Source organism: Chinchilla lanigera, unplaced genomic scaffold, assembly GCF_000276665.1.
Source record: "Chinchilla lanigera isolate Chin_1 unplaced genomic scaffold, ChiLan1.0 scaffold00001, whole genome shotgun sequence".
Classification (NCBI taxonomy): Eukaryota; Metazoa; Chordata; class Mammalia; order Rodentia; family Chinchillidae; genus Chinchilla; species Chinchilla lanigera.
Genome location: NW_004955402.1, coordinates 34572449 through 34593292, shown reverse-complemented (window position 1 = coordinate 34593292; position 20844 = coordinate 34572449). Strand labels below are relative to the sequence as shown.

At 43.6% G+C, this 20844-nt stretch overlaps 1 protein-coding gene and 3 pseudogenes across 1 annotated transcript; 2 read left to right on the top strand and 2 right to left on the bottom strand.

The window, feature by feature from the left end:
* Positions 1-1557: 1557 nt before the first annotated feature.
* LOC102013029 lies at positions 1558-3579 on the bottom strand (annotated as a pseudogene).
* Positions 3580-6213: 2634 nt separating this feature from the next.
* LOC102012710 lies at positions 6214-9296 on the bottom strand (annotated as a pseudogene).
* Positions 9297-13162: 3866 nt separating this feature from the next.
* Positions 13163-15571, top strand: LOC102028361 (glycine cleavage system H protein, mitochondrial-like). Its single transcript, XM_005373169.2, has 2 exons — positions 13163-13171; positions 15131-15571. The coding sequence occupies exons 1-2, from the start codon at positions 13163-13165 to the stop codon at positions 15569-15571; spliced, it is 450 nt and encodes a 149-aa protein (XP_005373226.1).
* Positions 15572-15820: 249 nt separating this feature from the next.
* LOC102028043 lies at positions 15821-16536 on the top strand (annotated as a pseudogene).
* The last annotated feature ends 4308 nt before the right edge of the window (positions 16537-20844 follow it).

Here is a 20844-nt window from a genome sequence, read left to right as displayed (position 1 = left end):
GGACTCCCATAATTGCTTCAGAAAGTGTTAAGAACAGTGGTATGTTCAAAGCAAGAGGGAGTATTTTTTTTTTTTTGTCTTTTTTTGAGACATGGTCTCTCTCTGCAGTTCAGGCTGGCCTTGAGCTCACTTTGTAGCCCAGGCTGGTCTCGAACTCACAACGATCCTCCTGCCTCAGCCTCTTGAGTGCTGGGATTACAGGCATGCGCCACCACGTCCAGCAAGAGGGAGTATTTTGAGGAAATCAGGGCCAATGTATATTTTACTATAAAAAGTTTTTTTTTAAAAAAAAAACACACTGTATTTCTTGATCAGCCCTTGTACGTCTTCTATTTATTTTTATCTTTATGTTTCTAGTCATGATCAGTGTAGTGCCTCATGACTATTCCGCAGTGCAGGGCAGGAGTGTTTTGGCAAAGAAACCAGCTGCTAGGGATTTTAAGCCATTTGTCGGTACAAGATCTGTAGTCTGTGAGACACCAGACCTGCCCTAAACTATCCCAAATACCAGCCCAAGAGGCCACCCCATCAGTTCACCAGGCTTAACTTCTCTGCTCATCTTCTAGGTTTGGTCAGTCTGGGGGAAGCTATTTATGCAACTGCTGGATGGGCAGTTGGTTTGGAAAGTTCTGATTCTGAGGCAGTTGGAAGTTGAGCAGGCTACTGGTCCTTCAGGGTGATCACCAAACCATAGCAGTTAGTGATGGGGGGAGGGGAGAATTGGAGCATCCTGGGCTTTCAGCGGGGCTTCGTCTGGGAAAATAGCACTGCCTATAGGGTCAGAGATTGAAATGTAAAGTTATCATTCTGGGCTATTCTCTAGGGCAGGCCATCCTCCAGCACATTAACTGTCTCTCTCTAGCCACCTTAGAGCAGAAGGATTTGGGAAAAGGAGTGAGATAGGTCTTAGGCCCTGTGTCCAGGGCATGATCTGGTGGTCTCAGGGATTCAGGAGTCCTTAAACCCCAGGAAACCAACTACATTACTTGCCTTAGATTCTTTACTACTCAGGGATGTGACTCTGGGCAAGTCACTTTATCCCTCTAAACTTTGTTGCCTTTACTTATAAAATAGAAGTCCCAGCCCCTGTACAGGATATAGCATTGTTTCCTTGAGTAGTAAAGCATTAGACCCATGCCAGTATGGAAGAGGTAGGCCCAACCTTCCCGGCCTTGTCATTTTCCATGTCCTCTTTTGGGGGCTCCAAGGACCACAGGTCCTACTCATTCCTTCAGACATGTAATCACTGGACACTTGTGGAAGTGCCAGTTGTGAAGAGCTTGTCCCTTTTCTTCAAGATCCCTTTTCATTTACTCATTTTAGCTTCATAGTAAGCGTAATGGTAGGTCCTCTTAACATCACAGAACAGGGGCTTGAAAAGTAGAGGGGGAAAGTAACCCTCCCAGCTACATAGGGGCTCAACTTTAGGCCATCAGAGGTCAGCACCCATGCTCTCAGTCACTGTGTTGTGCTGGCTTTCTAAAATCTTAAAAACTGCTGGCAGTGTAGCTCAGTGTGAAGGCCATGGGTTCAATCCCTAGTATTGGAAAAGGAAGGAAAGACAGGCAGACAGCTGGCAAAAGAGAGACAGAGAATTCCTATATTTTCTTCTCAGAGTTTTCTGGTTTTAGTGATTAGTTTGAAGTCTTAATCCTTCCTGAGTTAATTTTTTATATAGTGTGAGGCACAGATCCAATTTAATTCTGTTGCATGTGAATATCCTGTGGCCCTAACACCACTTGTTAGTAAGACTTTCTTTCCCCAGTGAATGGGCACAGCACCCTTTTCAAAAATAAACTAACCATAGATAAAAAGAATATACTGCTGCTGGACTTTCAATTTCCTTTTTTCTTTTTTACTACAAAATAATTTATTACAACACAGCTTCAGTGCAAGACACTTACATACAAGCACACAGCATTCCTTGCTGCCCTGAGGAACCCTTTTCTTCCCCCTTGTTTGGTGGACTTCTTCTATCAAATCTTTCAGATACTGAATCTCCTTAGCCAGAGAATCTGCCTTCTCTTTCAGAGCCTCGTTTTTCTTTTCTAGCTCTTTACACTCATCAGGGCAGGCTTTTTGCTCTGCCCACTTCTTGCAGTACCTGGTGGCTGCTGTCTTGTTTTGTTCCATTTTTTTGAGCTTCTTCTCCAGCTTTCCACCCTTAACTTTGGCTGCCACCATCTTCTCTCCAGGGGAATCATAGGATTTGGTCTGGGCAGACCACAGGGGCCCCTGAAAATGGCAGGCTTCTATTTGGAGAGCCCTTGGAGGTAGAGGGGCTGTGCTTGGGAGAACAAGAGTAGAACTCAGGGTTCACACAGATGCCACCGTCATTATCTGAGAGGGCATTTTCCTCCTTTACACACTGAGGAATCAAGGTAATATAAGCAATAAAGTCAGATTTCCTTTCACCTACAGAGATATCCACCTCACTGCCTGGCTCTAAGCTAAAGGAATGATCAGGAGTGGAAGACAGAACCCCCGGGGAAAGGGGGAGAGGCCATAAGAAGGTGGAAGAGGTGACCTGGTCAGTTTTTGTTAAACTTTCTGGAAGATGGCCAGTTGGGTTCCCTGCCTGGGGAGGCGCTCCTTATTAGTCTCCTGGACTAGGGGAGCAAAATGATCACACCAACATGTCACCCAACATGGCCAGAAGCTTACCTGGCATGGTTTCCAGGGCATCAAAATCAGACTCCTTGAGATTCATTTTCTCCAACATCCAATCTGTCCCAGAGAAGGCATCCTCCTTGCTGATGTGTAAGGTACTGGCCAACTCATCCACAGACTGCCAAACAGAGGAACCTGCCTTTGCCTTGTTGCTGTAGAACCTGAGCTTTGCAGTGCTTGGCCACCTCCGGATAGTCATCTAAGAGAAGCTGTCCTCAGCCTCCAAACCTGAGTGGTCAAAGGGGGACATCAAATCCCCTTCCACCACCTTGCTGCTCAGGAAGCTCATCTCTGCCATGTTGTGGGCCTTTGCTGGAATGGAGGACTGTGCTAAATTCTCAGATGTCTTTGTCAATTACAACAACAATGCTGCTGAACACTGTGAAAAGCATCATGGCATAAGCCTCTGGGGACTGCCACTGCAGAGCCCGATGCTGCTGCCACTGCTGCACAGGCCAATTCAGCCACACACACTATGGCCTCAATACTCCATGGTAGCCACACAACCTGCGCAAGGGAGAAAAGGGATAGGATCGCAGAGAGAGCTGTATCTACGACGGGGCAGAGCAGAAAATCTGGACTTTCAATTTTCCACTTCTCTGTATATCTATCCTTATGCAGTATTAGATTGTTTTGATTACTGTAGGTTTGTATTAACTATTGAAATTGAGGAGAATGAAACTTTTTTTAGGCAGATCTCCATTACTATAACAAAATACCAAACAACTTAAGAGGAAATGTTTCTTTTGTCTCAGAGTTTTGGAGGTTTCCATCCATGGTGAGTTTCCTGTTGTTTTTGGGTCTGTGCTGAGGCACCACATCATGGTGAAAGAGCTTAGTGGGGGAAGCTGTTCACTTCGTGGCGAGGTGTGAGAGAAAGAAAGAAACAAAGGAAGAAAGAAAGAAAGAAAGAAAGAAAGAAAGAAAGAAAGAAAGAAAGAAAGAAAGAAAGAAAGAAGGAAGGAAAGAAGGAAGGAAAGAAAGGGCAGGAAAAAAGAAAGGAGCAAGGGAGAAAGGAAGGAAGGAAGGGTGAGAAAGAGGACCTAATAGCTTTAGCCTTCACACACAGGGCTAGTTTTGTCTCTGCTTGACACTTGTGTTGGCTCCCCTCCAGCATTTGTTTGCAAACACTTAGTCTCCTCTGGTGCTTGTCACTTTTGGGTTTTTGTCTCCTCCACCTACGTACATATAGCCTGTAGTTCATCCTTAGTCCTAGCACGCTGGTGCTCAGCTGTCTCCAGCTAAAAGGGTACCACGGGGAATCTCCTTTTTGATGTGTTTAGTTGTCTCCACGTGTTGGGCTTTGGCTTGGATCGTCGCCTCTGAACTCTGCCACAAATGTTGTAGCTCTTCCTAGATCATGTGTTTTTATATGTGTACTGGTGTTTCTTTCCATTGTGCTGTCTCCTCTCATATGTGCCATCATAGTTTTTGTGTCTTTAGTTCCATTTGTACCTTGTTTTGGGCATGTGCCTCTGTCAGCTGTTTTAGTTGTTCTGTTTTTTCGTCTGCTGGTGAGACTGTGTTGCCTTATGTTTGGCATATTTCTGAGCCTCCTTGGCCTCCAGTTGCTTGCCAAGTTGCCTCTGTCTCATCATGCAGTCATTGTAGCATGCTCACATGTTTTTTCCTTTGTCTGTAGTCAATTTTTTTTCAAGGTACTTAAATTTTATTGTAGTAGAAACATGTATATTTAATAACCTAGTGATAAGTTTGGTAGTTCACATTTTTAGAAAGCACATAATATTAACATTCAAATATAAGGCATTATAAGAGTTTTATAAAGAACTAGTGACCGTAATCCTTTCAAAAAGCCTTGCTCATACCCAAGCATAGTCACGCACACCTTTTAATCCCAGCAGTTGGGAGGTTGAGGCAGGGGGATCATTGCGAGTTCAAGGCCAGCCTGGGCTACAAAGTGAGCTCAAGGCCAGCCTGAACTGCATAGCAAGAACCTGTCTCAAAAAGACAAAAAACAAAAAATAGATAAATAAATGAAATAAAAAGCCTTGCTCCATTTTAAAAGATCAACAATGAATTTTTAAAAATATATATTTAAAAAAAGGAAAATACATAAGCATCGCTCAATGCATAAGCACCCCAGGCTGGCACTTGAATTTTAAATGTCTATAATAAAATGGGCCAAATTCTTAAAAGGCCAGTTAACAGTTTATACAAGTGCTTGATACATTTGTTTTAGCACCCAGTAAAATAAGCGTATCACATGAAAAACAGTTGGGTTTTTCCTCTCCTTCTCAGATTGCCCCATTTTCCACCAGGCCATGACACATGAGCACGCATCCTTGTTGCCCTACTAAGGAAACACAATTTAGTTTTTTAAATGGCTGCTCAGAGGACACTAGCAGAGTTCTTTCCCCTGACTGATAGAAGTGAACACTAGCAGATGTCAATTTCTTCAGTCGAATAAAGAACCCCTTTATGGAACTCAGTTACTTTTCTGATCATTTTCTGACCTATCATATTTGTTCTTTTTATTGCTGCACCTGTTTACTAATTATGGTTGTGTTAATGTCAAGGGAATATCCTCCTGGCATGGTTGAGCTATTTATATTCCCTTAATAACAAAGTATGCTTACCTTACATACTGCCAACTTATTTATTTTTTGTTTGTACTACAGTTTGTTGTTTGCTAGCATGAATTATACATTTGGATTAAAAAGAAACTGACAAGTAGATCCTATGATTTTTAACCTAAGTAACATCTGAAAACCTGACTATACTTTCCATTGAAAATTCATTGACTGTTGGTGCTGATCTAAGAATTTTGTCATTTTTTACATAAATCATATCCCTCAGCACACATGCATTTTCAAAAGAAAATAAGCTAATTTCTTATATACTGATGGATATATTTTTATAGCAAATTAAAAATTCTGAGTAAGCCAAAGGTATATCTAATGACATAATAAATAGAGCATATGTAGCTAGCTTATATGTTTATTAGTGTAGAGGCAACAATGAATTTGCATCTTGCAACATCTAGAAATCCCGTTGCTTTTTTCTGTGATGTTATGTCAGGAAACTACAGATACATGTTTCAAAATCATATTCCACAAGACTAGGAAATGTCTTTTTCTTTTTTTTTTTGCATTACTCTGCAAAAGTCTCATGATATTTTCCCCATATGAGTGACATGTAATTTTTTTACTTCTCCAGAAAAATATGAAAAAATGATTTATCAAATACTGAACAAAAAAATTACTATTGCCAGGCATGGTGGCACACACCTATAATCCTAGCACTTGGGAGGCTGAGGCAGGAGAATCATTGCGAGTTCAAGACCACCCTGGGCTGCAAAGTGAGTTCAAAGTCAGCCTGAACTGCATAGCAACACCTGTCTCAAAAAGATGGAAAAAAAAAATTAAGTACCAACTACCCTTTTAATTTCACTCTTTTTTTTTTTTTTTTGGTTTTTCTCCAGTACTGGGAACCGAACTCATGACCTTGCGCTTGCCAGGCAGGCGCTTTGCCACTGAGCTAAATCCCCAGCCCCAATTTCATTCTTTTTAAAGTTTTAACACACCTGGTGTTTTTGAATTGTAAACCTATAAAAGACAAATGAGTAAAACACAGTACACAATTTGAAAAGATTAATCTTAGTATTTGATTCATTTGGCACATCCTTAGTAATACCCAGAATAAAATCGTAGAAATACAACAATTTTCAAAGAATTCGTACATGCCTGAGCCTTTCAAAACAGGAGCTGCTAATGGCACAGAAGTTTCTTCTTCTCATCTTACTAGTTACATGCTTTTCTCTCATGGAGTAACTGGAGCTTTCTGGTTTGTCTGGGAAACTTTTGTTTGTAGGAAAGCATATACATATGGCCAGACCTTGTTGGTTTCTGTTCCAGAGAATGTTTCCAACACCCTGGTAATATTCCAGGACTGGTTCTGTTTGGGCTTCATAAGCCTTAAATCTCTTGATCGCTGGTTTATTATCCTCACATTGAATCAGAAGCTCTCCAGTCAGAGCGTCAGTGCCCACAGTTTTGGGAGGGTTGAATTTGATCTTGTAGACTCTATCACTGGCTGGATGAATCCAGCGAGCAGTGAGATATTGTTTAACGACTTCAAAGGGCACATTCAGGTTAATCACTGTGTCTATCTCATGGGCTCTGTCTAGGGTTTCTGTTTGTGGAAAGGTCCTTGGAAAACCATCCAACAGCCAGCTGTACCAGGTGAGATTTTTCAGCTCATGGAGGGCCAGCCGAGTCATGACGTCATCTGGGATGAGCTTCCCTTGGTAGATGAAAGTCTCGGCTAACACACCAATTTCTGTGCCCTGCAGCATGTTCTGCTGGAGAAGTGTTTCATCTCGAAGTGCTGGATGATGCGTGATGACATGGTGCCCTTGTCCAAGCCCGGCTCCCTCATGACCAAGGCGCGAAGCAGCCTCGTGGACGCCTCCATTGCCTCAGCTGGGGCCTGGCCTGCGCGCTCGGGGCCTGCACCATCGGACCGGCTGGTCTATCTGTAATCACTTATAGGCAGCCTCTTGGGTCACCTGTAGCTGTTGAGCTGACTTGTTTCATTTGCTCCACAGGCTTTGGGCCTCTTTCACCTGGGCGTTGAGTCCCTTGATTTCATCCACTGCAGCCTTGTGCTGCCTTGTGCCTTCCTCCTCAGCTGTCAGGTTCTTTTGTGTGTGTTCTTTGGCCTCACGGTGTCATTGGTTTTTCTCCGCTGCCAACTGTTGCTGTCAAGTAGCCCCCAGCTTTGTCTTGTTTTTTGTTGTGCGATGTTTTCTCAACATTGCTGTAGATGCGTCCAGTTTTAGCTCTGTCTTGTCAGCAGCAGCTTTTTCAAGGCTCACCTTGAGTGCAAGGATCCTTTTTATTTGTCACCATTGTCTCAGTGTGTTTTTTCCTAGCCCCTTGTGTTGCTTGAGTTCACTCTTTGATGTCTTGTTCAACCGGTTGAGGTAGTCCTCAATGTCAGCCTTGTGTTGTAGAGTTTTGTTTGTTTGTTTGTTTGTTTGTTTGTTTATCCATATGGCTCAAAGGTAATTGGGGTCTGTAGTTTTGGAGTAGGTTTCTTTTTAGCAGGAAACCAGATAGTTTGAAGATATAGGAACTTATGTTGGTCCTCTCCATTTTTTATGGTTATATACCTCTCAGACCAGAAAAATGGCCTCTTTCTGAGACTCTAACAATAGTCACATGATTTTTGGATGACAATCCAATGGGCTGTGTCATTGCTGAGTGTGTAGTTCCATCATTTACTGGACAGTCCATTATTGGGACCCCTGTAATGAGTCCCCAGTTTCCTGCAAAGTGTTACCATGCATGGTTAAAAAAAGAGCAAGAGACAAAATGGCAATGTAATGGGGATCTGGGATGACCAGTGGTTCACAGGGAACAAGAGGCCACGAGGCGGCCAGAACCTCGGTATTTATTGATTACATCTGTGTCAAGGACAGTGGGTGCCCAGTAGTGAGTGCTTCCAGGAACAGTAATGGTGATTGTGGTGGGCTAGTAAGAAGAACAAAGCATTCTCATACTAAAGAGGAGACAAGGGACAGCAAGGAGACTGTAGTTTCCTCAGGGGAAACTATTTACTATGTTGCTTTACAGAGCTTTATTGTCCTCAGCAGGTCTTATCTTGCCTTGTGAGTGCCACAGTACCACCAGCCTTAGGTCTTCAGCTGTGACCAGAAGAAAACAAGGAGTTTCCGCATTCCAGTCTGGCTCAGGGGGCAGGACAACGTAGGCCTCGAACATCCCCTAGAGTCAGTTTGTAATCTGGTCCCCGAGGCGCCATCAGTTGGCCCCCTATTCTCATTGTGACCATGGGCTTCTGGGTGTCTAAGGGGACAGCCTGGTCTGGCCTAGTCCTGATAACCTTTAGTTCCTGTCAGTCCAACGAAGCCAGCATCTGACTTTTGAGGGAAGCAGAATAAACTTTTGCAGGCAGCCTACTCGTTTTAGAATTTTTATCATCTCTGTTATCATTTGGGGGCATTTATTTTTCCAGTCTCTTTATTTTTCCATCGTGCACATTGATCCCAATCTAGTTCTGGTCAACTGGCAGATGCCAGCTGAGTTTGACTCTTGTTTTGTCCGTGTCTTCATCTTTGCTCCTTAGTGAGTTCTATTTTTGTTTTTTGTTTTCTCTGTGAGCACTGCTGTCAACAGATCTGTTTTTGTTGTTTTGTTTTCTTTTGTTTTTGAGCCTCTTATCAACATTTTGTTTGGCCTCGTGGTCACGATGTACATATACTTAGGTAGCCACCTCTAAAAGCTACGTCGCATTCATGCCAGCAAAACCCTCTAGTTTTTGTCAGTAAGCAGTTTGACAGGGCTGAAGCCATGTGAGTCTAGTCTGAACTATGGTTAGCCATAAGTCGACGTAGGGAAACTGATTCTGATGTCCTGGTAGCCCTCTGATTTTGGTCACCATCCTGTATATACATCCAATTGTTTGTTGTCAATCATGCCCACCCCCAGCCAGCCATTTACCATTAAAGGAGGGTCAATCTGCTTTATAAACAGTTCTTAACCACTGGGGGGAGCCGTCAGCTTTACTTCATACTTTTCTGTATAGCCTCTTTTAAAATTAGCCAACATTGTTGGGTGTGGTGGCCCACACCTGTAATCCCAGCACTTGGGAGGCTGAGGCAGGAGGATCATTGTATGTTCGAGACCAGCTTAGTCTACAAAGTGAGCTCAAGGCCAGCGTGAACTGCATAGCGAGACCCTGTCTCAAAAAAGACAAAAAATAAAAATAAAAAATAAAATGAAAAATAAAGTTAGCCAACATTTTATTTTTTAATTTTTTAAATTAGATTTTATTGGTACATTTTAGATATATGTAACAATCACACTCATCATAGAGAATTTGTACCCCTCTTCCCCTCCCCATTTACAAAGCTTTGTTTGAAAACATGTTTTCCATGTTTTCTCTTTTTTTTTTTTTACTTTTCCCTCCTTCCCTTTCCCCCTCCCTTCTCCTTTGTTCCTCTCCCTATGTGAACATTTTCCTCCTATTTCACAATATACATTTTGCTCCTTATTTACACTTTCAGTTTCAGTCCATGGTGAGCTTGTTCTGCTGCTGTGAGACCGCAGAAGAGTGGGATGGAGTGAGGCTGCTCAACACATGATAGCCAAGAAGCAGAGTGGGGAAAGAGCCAGCAAAGAAAGGCCGGGGAGAACACATACCTTCAGAGCCATGCTCAACAGTGACTTCCTTCATCCAGTTAGGCCTCACCTCCTAGTAAACCCAATGAGCTATGAACTTAGTGGATTAACCCACTGATGGAATCAGCACCCTCATTATCAAGATGGGTGTGGTGGCACACAACTGTAATCCAGCACTCTGGAGGCTGAGGCAGGAGTATCTTTGCAAATTCGAGACCAGCCTGGCCTACAAAGTGAGCTCAAGGCCAGTCGGAACTTCATAGTGAGACCCTGTCTCAAAAAGACAAAAAAATAAATAAATAAAATAAGGTCAGGACATTGGTTCCTAGAGGAATTCTTTCCAGGTTTTTAGTGTCCTGAACAAAGACAAGCAGGGGTCTACATTTACTGAAAGAGGAAAAGAAGTAAACTCTACAACACAAGAGTGACCAGCAGATTCACGGCAGTCCCAAGGGTAAGGGAAAATGATCCTTTGTGTCCAAAATTCCTGGACTGGCTTCTCCCTAGTATAAATAAGGCAGAGACAGTTGTGCTATATGAAAAACTCACTTGGCCTTCTGCCAGACTTAAACTTCGCTATCAAAAGACTCACTGGGCTCTACCAGGTATAAATGAACTGAAAACAGCGCTTTTCTGAATGGCCCCATGTACAGTGCTCAGAAGCTGTAGAGTCTTTCAGAAGGAGGGGATCTGAAAAATAATCCATTGATTTCTTTTTTTTCTTGGATTAATTGATTTCTTTTTGTGTGTGTGTTTGTTTTTGTTTTGTTTTGTTTTGTTTTTGAGGGGTCTCGCTTTGTATTTCAGTCTGGCCTGGACTCACTATGTAGCTCAAGCTGACCTCAAACTCACGGCAATCCTCCTGCCTCAGCCTCCTGAGTGCTGGGATTACAGTTGTGTGCCACCACATCTAACTTAATTGACTTCTTTTTTGAGACAGAGTCTCATTATGTATGTAGTTCCAGCAATCCTCCTGCCTATACCTCACAAGTGCTGAGATTATAAGCGTGTGCCACCACACCTGACACACGGTCACTTTGGATCCTGTGTTCTGTGTATGTTATCTGAGTTTCTTTGTATTGGTTTTTTTTTTTTTTTTTTTTTTGAGTCAGGGTCTTGCTATGCAGTTCAGGCTGGCCCTGAGCTCACTTTGTAGCCCAGGCTGCAATGATCGCAATGATCCTCCTGCCTCAGCCTCCCAAGTGCTGGGATTACAGGTGTGCGTGACCATGCCCAGCACTCTCTGGGTTTCTGTGGTTTTGAGATGTTCTTCCCAGCTGTTTTTTCAGCTTGCCCCACCCCTAATCTCCTAGCTCACAGTCACTTCCCAAAAGCCCCACCTCTGTACTCTACTGCCTTGAGGTCCACGCCGCAGCACATGAGAGGGGGCATACCACATCCAAGCAGCAGGCGGGGATACAGATTCCTGGATGGGATTGGTCTCTGCTGGAGCTCAGTTGTCTAATCTATAACAGGAAACAATCAAACTTAACCAAGGTAGCCTGCCAGACACCTCCTCAGGAAAGCTAGGAGTTCTCTTTGAGTATTGGCTGGAGAAAACTGCCTCACCCAAGGTCAGATCTCCTTGCTGGGCCGCCCACAGCCAATCACAGATCGCTGGGAGGTACTAAAGCCCAGCCCCTCCCTCAAATTGGGACAAGTCTAGGAACACCCTGCTCCAGAGCTCTGCCAGGTGAAGTGGGTGTGGGCTGAAGACTTCACGGGACTGCGTCACAGCCTGCGTCATCCTCTCAAGAATCCCGCCCCTCTCCCCTACACAGCAAGGAATCCGTGGGTATTAACCTCTGTCTCAGACTCTGATTCCTGGGGAGCCCACATTCCAACATCTGTCCCATTCAGCTGTGAGCTTCCTTAAACTGGTACGTAGCCGACGCCCAACAGCCCCCACCCTCCCTCAGTCTAATCCAGCTGACCTAGGGTGCAGCCAGGAGAAACCTGCGACACATACGCAGTAGCTCCTCCCTCAAGTGGAATCTTCTGCTTCAGGGAAAGAGGAAGAGAGAGGGAGAGGAGGAAAAGACAAAGCTGGGCATGGAGGGGCAACCCCGTCATCCCGGCACCCTGGAAGGCGGAGGCAGGAAGACTGCAAATTCAGCCCAGCTTGGGCAACTTAGCAAGATCTGTCTCAAATAAAAATAAAAAGGGCTCTGTGCTACATACACACACACACACACAAAAAAAAAAAAACAGTACCACCAAGAGAGACAGACAAAAAGAAGACAGAGGCTGAGAGGAAGAAAAGGAGGAGGAAGAGCGGCAAGGAAGGAAAGAAGGAGGAAAATGGTATGAATTCTGTTCTCTGGGCTCCTCCTCTGAGCCGGTGGCACTTTGTCAAGGGGAGATGGATAGAAGTGCCCTGTGCTCCCCAAGAGGTACCTTCTTTCACTGGATTCCATCTGAGGAGGTCTCTGAGATTGAATAAGGAACCTGAGCCATGCTTTTGTAGAATTAAATTTGAGGATTCCTGTCACAGAAAAAGAATTTTCATCCAGGCATGGCAGGTGGCGCCTGCCTGTGATCCCAGCACTCAGGAGGCTGAGGCAGGAGGGTTCAGTGAATTCAAGGCCAGCCTGAACTACACAGCAAGATCCTGTCTCAAAAGGAGGAGAAGGAGCAGAAGAAAGCCAGTTGTGGTGGCACACACCTGTAATCCCAGTACTCAGGAGGCTGAGGCAAGAGGATCGCTGCAAGTCTGAGGCCAGCCTAAAATAGTCAGAATACATAGTGACTACATAGTTCAAGGCCAGCCTGAACTACATAGTGAAACTATATCAAAAAAAAAAAAAAAAAGATTGTAGGATGCATCAATAAGAAGCACAGGAAGGGCTTATTGGGCAGAGATTTTAGAATACACTCAAAAATGAGTGCAGGTGGTCAGAGAAATGGGACACATTATTACCTGGAACAGGCATATTTATGTTTTTGTTTTTGATTTTTTGTTTTGTTTTGTTTTTCGTCTTTTTGAGACAGGGTTTCACTATGCAGTTTTCACTAAAATGTTTCTCTGAGGCAGATCCTCCTGCTTCAACCTACCCATTGCTGAGATTACAGGCCTGCACCACCTATGCTTTTCTTAAGAGGAAAAAAAACAGAGGAAAATGTGGCCCATCCCTTAGAAGGGCACTCGCCCATTCTACAAGTGTCAGAGTTTTTTTGTTGTTGTTGCTTTAGTTTTTTTTAAATAGGTAATTTAAACATCCTTTGGATTCTCTTGACTATCCTTTATTTTAGAATCAGGTGCCTGCTCTTTATTTTCTCATTTAAGCTAACTTATGGACTCACAGTATTTCTGAGGAATTTTAGGCATGATGGGTCTGGTAGGGAAGGAACCTAAGTGTACCCTCCCCCAAGTGCTCCTGGATCCCTTCAGATAACTTTGGCTGAGTCTTAGAAGTTGCAGTCTTCTTGAAAAGTACACTTTTTAGTTATATTTGTCTGTCTCCTTTGTACCCGTCTGTTATTTCTATCCTACCTCACTTTTTAGTGTTCTTCTGTTGCTGCCCCAGATCACTTGCAGCTGAGACTAATACCACAGGCGTCTAGCAGTCGGATGTACAGAGAGCAACTAAGAATTGCTAGAGCTGCCTTCTGCAATGGCCAAGAGAGATCTCAAGGCCTGGCAGTAGCTGCTGGCTCTGAATGGCAAGAAAGGCTGCTAACACTAAAAGAGCAGATAGCCACTGCCATTCGAAGCCTAGAGCTGTTAACAATAGAAGAACTACACTTTGACAGTTCATGATTTCTATACCAACTGTAATGGTTGATACATTGTGTCAGCTTGAGAAGTTTAGAAGTTTAATTCCACAGGGAGCCAGTGTCCTTACTTTATAAACATCCTGAGCTTGTGGAAGAGGAAGGCCTGGTGATGCTGTGAGTGTAAAGGACCACCCCCAGGGCGGATAGCCCGCATACACTATAAGGGAAGGAGAAAGGCTTGCTTCTCCCAGGTTTTGTTCTTGTTGCTTTTGCTTTTCTTGGCTGCCTCGGACTGCTTCTCCTCTGCCATGCCACCCTGCTTTGGAGCCAGCTGATTACGGACTGAAACCTCCATAAACTGTGAGCTAAATAAACCTTTCCTTCCTTAATTTTGGGCATTGGGTAATTTTGTCTCAGCAACAAGAGAAAAGTAACTAAGACACCAACCAAGCAAGAACCCTCAGCCAATTGATGACATCTTAGAAGCCCATATAGGGGCCCTCCCCTTTAGAGAGCTCTGAAGAAGAGGGTGAACAGACAGTGGTGACAGTTATAAGTAGCTCAAGAATTGGCCCACATTTGATTTCCATCTTACAAGCAGCCAAGAATCCATGTTACCTGGTGACAACACCGGCCCTAGAAAATTCATGCATCCATGGTGCTCTAAGTATTAAAATGTCACACAAACTAGGCAGAGTGGCACATGCCTATAATCCCAGCACTCAGGAGGCTGAGGCAGGAGGATTGTTGTGCGTTCAAGGCCAGCCTGGGATACAAAGTGAGTTCAAGGCCAGGCTGAATTGCATAGCAAAACCCTAACTCAAAAAGACAAAAAAATAAAAGTCACACAAGCAATTGGGGATGAGGGGGCAGGGCTCAGGATTTAACCAGGGTCTTCGCACTGAACTACATCCGCAATCCCTTTCTTATGTTCTATTTTGAGACAGGGTCTCACTAATTTGCTAAATTGCCCAGGCTAGGCTTGCATTTATGCACCTCTTGTCACCAGATGTTGTAGCAACCAGTGATCCTTTCCAGGCTCTTACTGTCCTGTTCAAAGAATTGGAGAACAAATGAAATATGTAAAAGCTTAACATTTATTAGAAGGAAAAGAGCAAGAAAAGAAGTGCTCCAAAGAAGAAGTACCCTAAAGAAAAGAGAAAATATGTCCTGCATGCAGGATGGGCCACTGCAAGAGTAAGAGAACAGTGGCAGCACAGCCGGTGGCTGCTGCCTTTTACATCCCCCTCCTGATGTCAGACTTGGGCTGTCCCATGCGGGGCTCTGCACATGTGTCCCAGCCTTAATGGACAAGTCTCCACAGTTAACAGGTCATGCAGATTGTCTAGCCACTTTGCTGTGCTGTAACCTCCTGCCTCAGCCTCCCAGAATGCTGGCGTTATAGGCATGTATCACCATCCCTAGCTTCAGACAAGTAATTTTTTTAAAAATTCTTTACTGAAGTATAATATACAAACAGAAAAAGCCTTATGCCCCCCCTACACACACACACACACACACACACACACACACACACACACCCATTGACCTAGTGGCCAAGATGCAGCGAGCAACCCTAGAGTCCCTGGGAATGGCGGCTACAGACAGGCCCTACAAAGATGCTTCGAACTGGACCCGCTCTGCTCCCCATGGGTAAACTCACAGAGAAACAGGAACGGATAACAACAGAACACTGGGAATCAGTTGGAACACTGGGCATCAGCAATTTTGCACAGGATGCTCTGAGGAATATTTACCGTAGTCTGCCTGAGGGCGGGACAAAGTTGAAAAAGCAAGATGAGTTTGGCGCTTTGGAAAGTGTGAAAGCTGCCAGTGAACTCTCTTCTCCATCAGGAGAAGTAACTGAAGGTAAGAAAGTCCCTGCGGAAAGTCCAGGGCTTGTCAAGAAATCTTGTTATAAAGATGCTTGGCGGATGAAGGTGACACTGAGCAGCCCTTCAGAACTAGGTGTTTACATGATTGAAGAAGTGTACGAGAAATACCTGCAATCGATTGAGTGAAGCAGCACCCCCTAATAAACCAGTGTGAAATCACTTTCTCCAGCATAGTTGTCTTCTATTAGAAGATTTAAAACACAAATTTAGCAGTTTTTCCCAGCTTTCGGTGGTGGCGGCTACCCGGCTTCGGTTTCTAGTCCTCTGAGGGCAAGGCTGCGTGGACAGTGGTCCCCGGCACCCTGCACCCCGCCCCGCCTCAGCTTTCTGTTTCGGCGCCCGGCGGCGCAGCAGCGAGCAGCCGAGAGGCAGGCCATGAAGTGTGCGGTGATGGGAGACCAAGCTGTAGGTAAAACTTGCCTACTGATCAGTTATACAACCAATGCGCTTCCAGGAGAATATATCCCTACTGTCTTTGACAGCTATTCTGCCAATGTTATGTTAGATGGAAAACCAGTGAATCCGGACTTATTGGATACAGCTGGATAGGAAGATTATAACAGATTATGTCCCCTCTCCTATCCACAAACAGATGTGTTCTGTTTTTTTGTTTTTTTTTTTTTTCTAGTTCCGGGAATCGAACTCACAACCTTGTGCTTGCCAGGCAGGCACTGTGCCGCTGAGCTAAATCCCCAGCCCAAACAGATGTGTTCTTAATTTGCTTTTCCCTTGTAAGTCCTGCACCATTTGCAAATGTCCGTGCAGAATGGTATCCAGAAATGCGACACCATTGTCCCAACACTCCCATTATCCTTGTGGGAACAAAACTTGATCTTAGGGATGATAAAGACGCGATCGAGAAACTGAAGGAGAAGAAGCTGACTCCCATCACCTATCTGCAGGGTTTGGCCACGGGAGATCGGTGCTGTAAAATACCTGGAGTGCTCAGCTCTCACCCAATGAGGCCTGAAGATAGTGTTTGATGAAGCTATCCGAGCAGCTCTCTGCCCACCTCCTGTCAAGAAGAGGAAGAGAAAATGCCTACTGTTGTAAATGTCCAAGTCCTTATTTCTTGGTCCTATCCCTTGGAACCTTTGTATGCTTTGCTCAAAAAATGGTGGGAGCTGGGCATGGTGGAGCATGCCTGTAATCCCAGCACTCGGGAGACTGGGGCAGGAGGATTGTCGTGAGTTCAAGACCAGCCTGAGCTACAAAGTGAGCTCAAGTCCAGCCTGAACTGCATAGCGAGACCCTGCCTCAAAAAGACAAAAAAAAAAAAAAGGTGGGGCCTTCTTCACACTCAGTGCCAAGTTTTTGTTACAGATTAACTTTTCCATGAAACCATTTTGAACCAATCAGTAATTTTAAGGTTTTGTTTTAAGTGTAAGAGTTCAAACTCACATCATATTAAAATTTAGCCCTAAAATAAAATACAAATTTAGCCAGGCATGGTGGATTACAGCCACACCTGAAATCCCAGCACTTGGGAGGCTAAGGCAAGAGGATTACTGAGAATTCAAGGCCAGCCTGGACTACATACTAAGTTTAACCCCAGCCTGAACTGCACAGCAAGACCCTGTCTCAAAAAGAAAAATAAAAGGTAAAACATTTAGCAATAATATAATTATGGGAAAGGAATCACTCTCAACCTACTCCTGAGAGAAAATACAGTACCTGTAACTTCCTAATGATTGCAGATAAACATAATGTGCATCTTTTTTATATGCAACACAAGCAGAAACACCGAAAGGACACCCAGGATTTGGAGATAGATTTATTTTACATTGATGGGCACTGACTAAGAATCAATTGTTGCTCAAAATGTTAGGTCTTGAAGGCCCAAGGAGGAAAGTTTTTATGGGGTTGCAAAGGGGAGGTACAGCGGTGGAGTACTTGGCTGTCTTTGATTGGCTTTTACAATATGCATCATAGTGACCACCTGTGCATCACAGTGACCAGCCATTTCTAGGAGATAATACTAACAGGAACCATAACAGGAACTGTTACCTGAGCAACTAACAGATTGGCTCAGGGGCATTTTTTACTACAATATACCTTATGATTTTTAGAATAGATTGTAGATTCTGATATTCAGGATTCATGAAATTATCCATGGTAAAACCTAGGTATAGCAGAGCATGGTGATACACACCTATAACCCTAGCACTTGGGAGGCTGAGGCAGGAGGATCACTGTGAGTTCAAGGCCAGCCTCAGCTACATAGTGAGTTCAAGGCCACCTTGAACAACAGCAACAAAAAAAAAACCTAGTTACAAAAATTATGTAATTCAAGGATAACATTGTTATCATATTATATAATATTGGTTTTTTTTTTTAAAAAATCAGATTTATACTTGTATACTGTGTATAAGGATCAAATCAGGGCAGTAAATATTTCCTCTCTTTAACCATTTAAAAAAATTTTTATATTAAAGAGAAAAGAAAACAAAATAATAGAAACAAAGACATAAAACAGTACAGAAACAATAAAAACGATACAGGATTTCAAAACAAGGTGATAGGAAATTAACAATGGTTGTTGTATTACATAATGTTATCCTCAAAGTGGTTATTCAGATAACCAGATATGGGCATGTAAGACTGATCAAACGAATGTTAACTGTTCCTTTCAATAAACCAATAGAAATTAGTAGTACAATTATCTTAGCTATCTTGTGTGTGTATATATATATACTTTTTTCTTCTTTCTTTCCTTTCTTTTCCCTCACCCCAGTTGTTCTTTCTTTTTGAGCAATTTCTTTCCCTTTCACAATATCTATTCTATCTTTCAGATTTTATTTACTCTTTCAGGTTCTTATACTAGGGAGACAATATGATGTTTTCACATGTGAGTCTGATTTATTTCACCTATGAATATGGTCTCTAGTTGCATCCATTTACCTGTACAAGTCTCCAGTTTATCCTTCTTTGTGGCTGAGTAGTACTCCATTATATACAAAGACCACATCTTTTTTTATCCATTCCTCAGTTCATGGGCATTTGGGTTGTTTCCAAAATTTAGCTATTACAAATTGGGCTGCTATAAATATGGGTGCATATATATTGCTGTGGTATGATGTTTTCAGTTCTTCTGGAAAAACACCCAAGAGGGAAATAGCTGGGTTGAATGGGACCTCTAATCCTAGTTTACTGAGGAATCTCCAGACTGATCTCCACAGTGGTTGCACCAGTCTACACTCCCACCAACAGTGGAGAAGGGTTCCATAATATTGTAACTTGCTTACATTCCTCCCTGGATTTTGATTGAAATATTTACATGGTCTTTTTCTTGGAAATAACTAGGAGTGGGGCTGGGGATTTAGCTCAGTGGCACAGTGCCTGCCTGGCAAGTGCAAGGTCGTGAGTTCAATTCCCGATAAGGGAACCCCCCCCCCAAAAAAGAAATAACTAGGAGTGAAGGAAAGTGTCAGTTGCAGTTGTACAGTGTCAGATGAAAAAAAAATACTTTTTTTTTGAGGCAAGTTTTGCTATGCAGTTCAGGATGGCCATGAACTCACTATGTAGCCTAGGCTGGCCTCGAGCTCTTGGTATCCTCCTGCCTCAGCCTCACCAGTGCTTGGATCACAGGCATGCACCCTAATGCCCTACTTAAGAACACTACTTCCTTAATTTTACAATGTACTGCCTATGCTGGTGCTGTTTTTATTTAGTGAAGCAACAGCTTTGCAGCACAATAAAAAGCAAATAAAATATTCAACTCTGAAAATTTTTAAAAAACCTTATGAATTCTCATAAACTGGACCAGTACCCTAGAAATCACATATTTGTAACAAGTTTTCACTTAAGCCTGTCCCTTCTCTTTCTTTCTCTTTTGTTTTCTGCCCCTCCCTAATCCTTTTCTTTGAAGAGAAGCCTTTCCTTAATGTTCATTGCTATGTTCCAGCCAGATCTACCTCTGGATAGTGAAGCTCCCCATAATCTTTACCCGCTCTCCATAATCCTGTTTTCTCCTATAAAAGCTCTTCATTGATAGAGCCCAGACAGAGATGCTGCCAGTTCAAATGAGCCTACTGCCATCATAGAAGAATCTAGGTCTCATTTTACTTAGGTCATGACCAGTCCCCCAAGGATGTATCAGTAGGTCACAGAGGACACATCAGCAAGTCACTAGAAGACCACCTCAGAAGACCACCAAAAGAGACAGCATCTCTGTTTGGCTTCCACAGAGAGGTCCCTCTCAGGTTTAGCAATAAATCTACTTGGGCTGTTGAGTTCCTGTCCCTTCTTTCCCACTCATTCATGGCCCCAGTGTGGTAGCATATGCCTGTGTTCCCAGCAGTCTGGGAGGCTGAGGCAGGGACTGCAGCAGGGACGTGTTAAAGCTTGACCTGGGTACTTAGTGGCTTAGTAAGAGCTTGTTTTAAAATATTGAAAAATGAAGAAAGGTGGGAGGTGGAGGTGGAAATGTAGCTCAGTGTGAAGGTCATGGGTTCCATCTTCACTGTGAAAAAAAAAAAGTTCTTCATGCCCTGAAGCTATCTAAGAGATTTAAAACAGAAAGTCTCCTGTCTTCAAGGACAGTCTTTAAATAAAACCTTTTCCTTCCACCAACTTTGGCTTCCCACATTACTGGTTGAACAATGTGCAGCCCAGACATTTTGGCTCTGGTGCTATAACCAGCCTTCAGATTAGCCTTACAGTTGAGTCGGCCAAAAATAGTCCAGGTTCTTGTGTATGGCAAGGAAAGAATTGCCGGCATATACCTCCTAGTAGCTATCCAGGGACAGTACCAGCAGGAAAAGGCAGAAAGTCGAAGGGGAATAAAAGAGAGCTCGGTAACTCAGGCTCTGTGACCCTAGGTGCCTCCCCGTCTCACTGGTGTCAGTAATCTACCGATTTGGGTGTTAGACCTCTCAGTTTAAACCTGGGTAATCATGAGGGTGGTGTTGTGTTTATGACTGGAGAGAAGGGAGGTGACTCACACAGCATCCCAGTTTTGGGATTACGGAAGCATGCATAACCTGTAGGGTGGGGCGGTGGGAAGAAGGGCGCGGCTCACTCAGCTCCCTTGTTTCTAACTGTACTATTAGGACACGGGACTTGAAAGCGAGCTTGTTCTAGTCATCCCTCTCCAAGGACAGACTCTGATGATGACATTATAGACTCATTTTCTTTTACATGAAATGAAATCTTATAACTATAAGATAGAGCCCAGACAGAGATGCTGCCAGTTCGAATGAGCCCACTGCCATCTTAGAGAAATCTAGGTCTCATTTTACTTAGGTCATGACCTGTCCCCCAGTTTCTCTAGGTCAAATAGCTAGTAAATGGCAGTCCTGGAGGGGAGAGAGGAGGTGGGATTTGAAAGTAGTGTCATCTGAAGAGGGCTTGAGAGGACAATCGGTCGGTCTGCAATCTCGCGTAGCAAAAAATATATA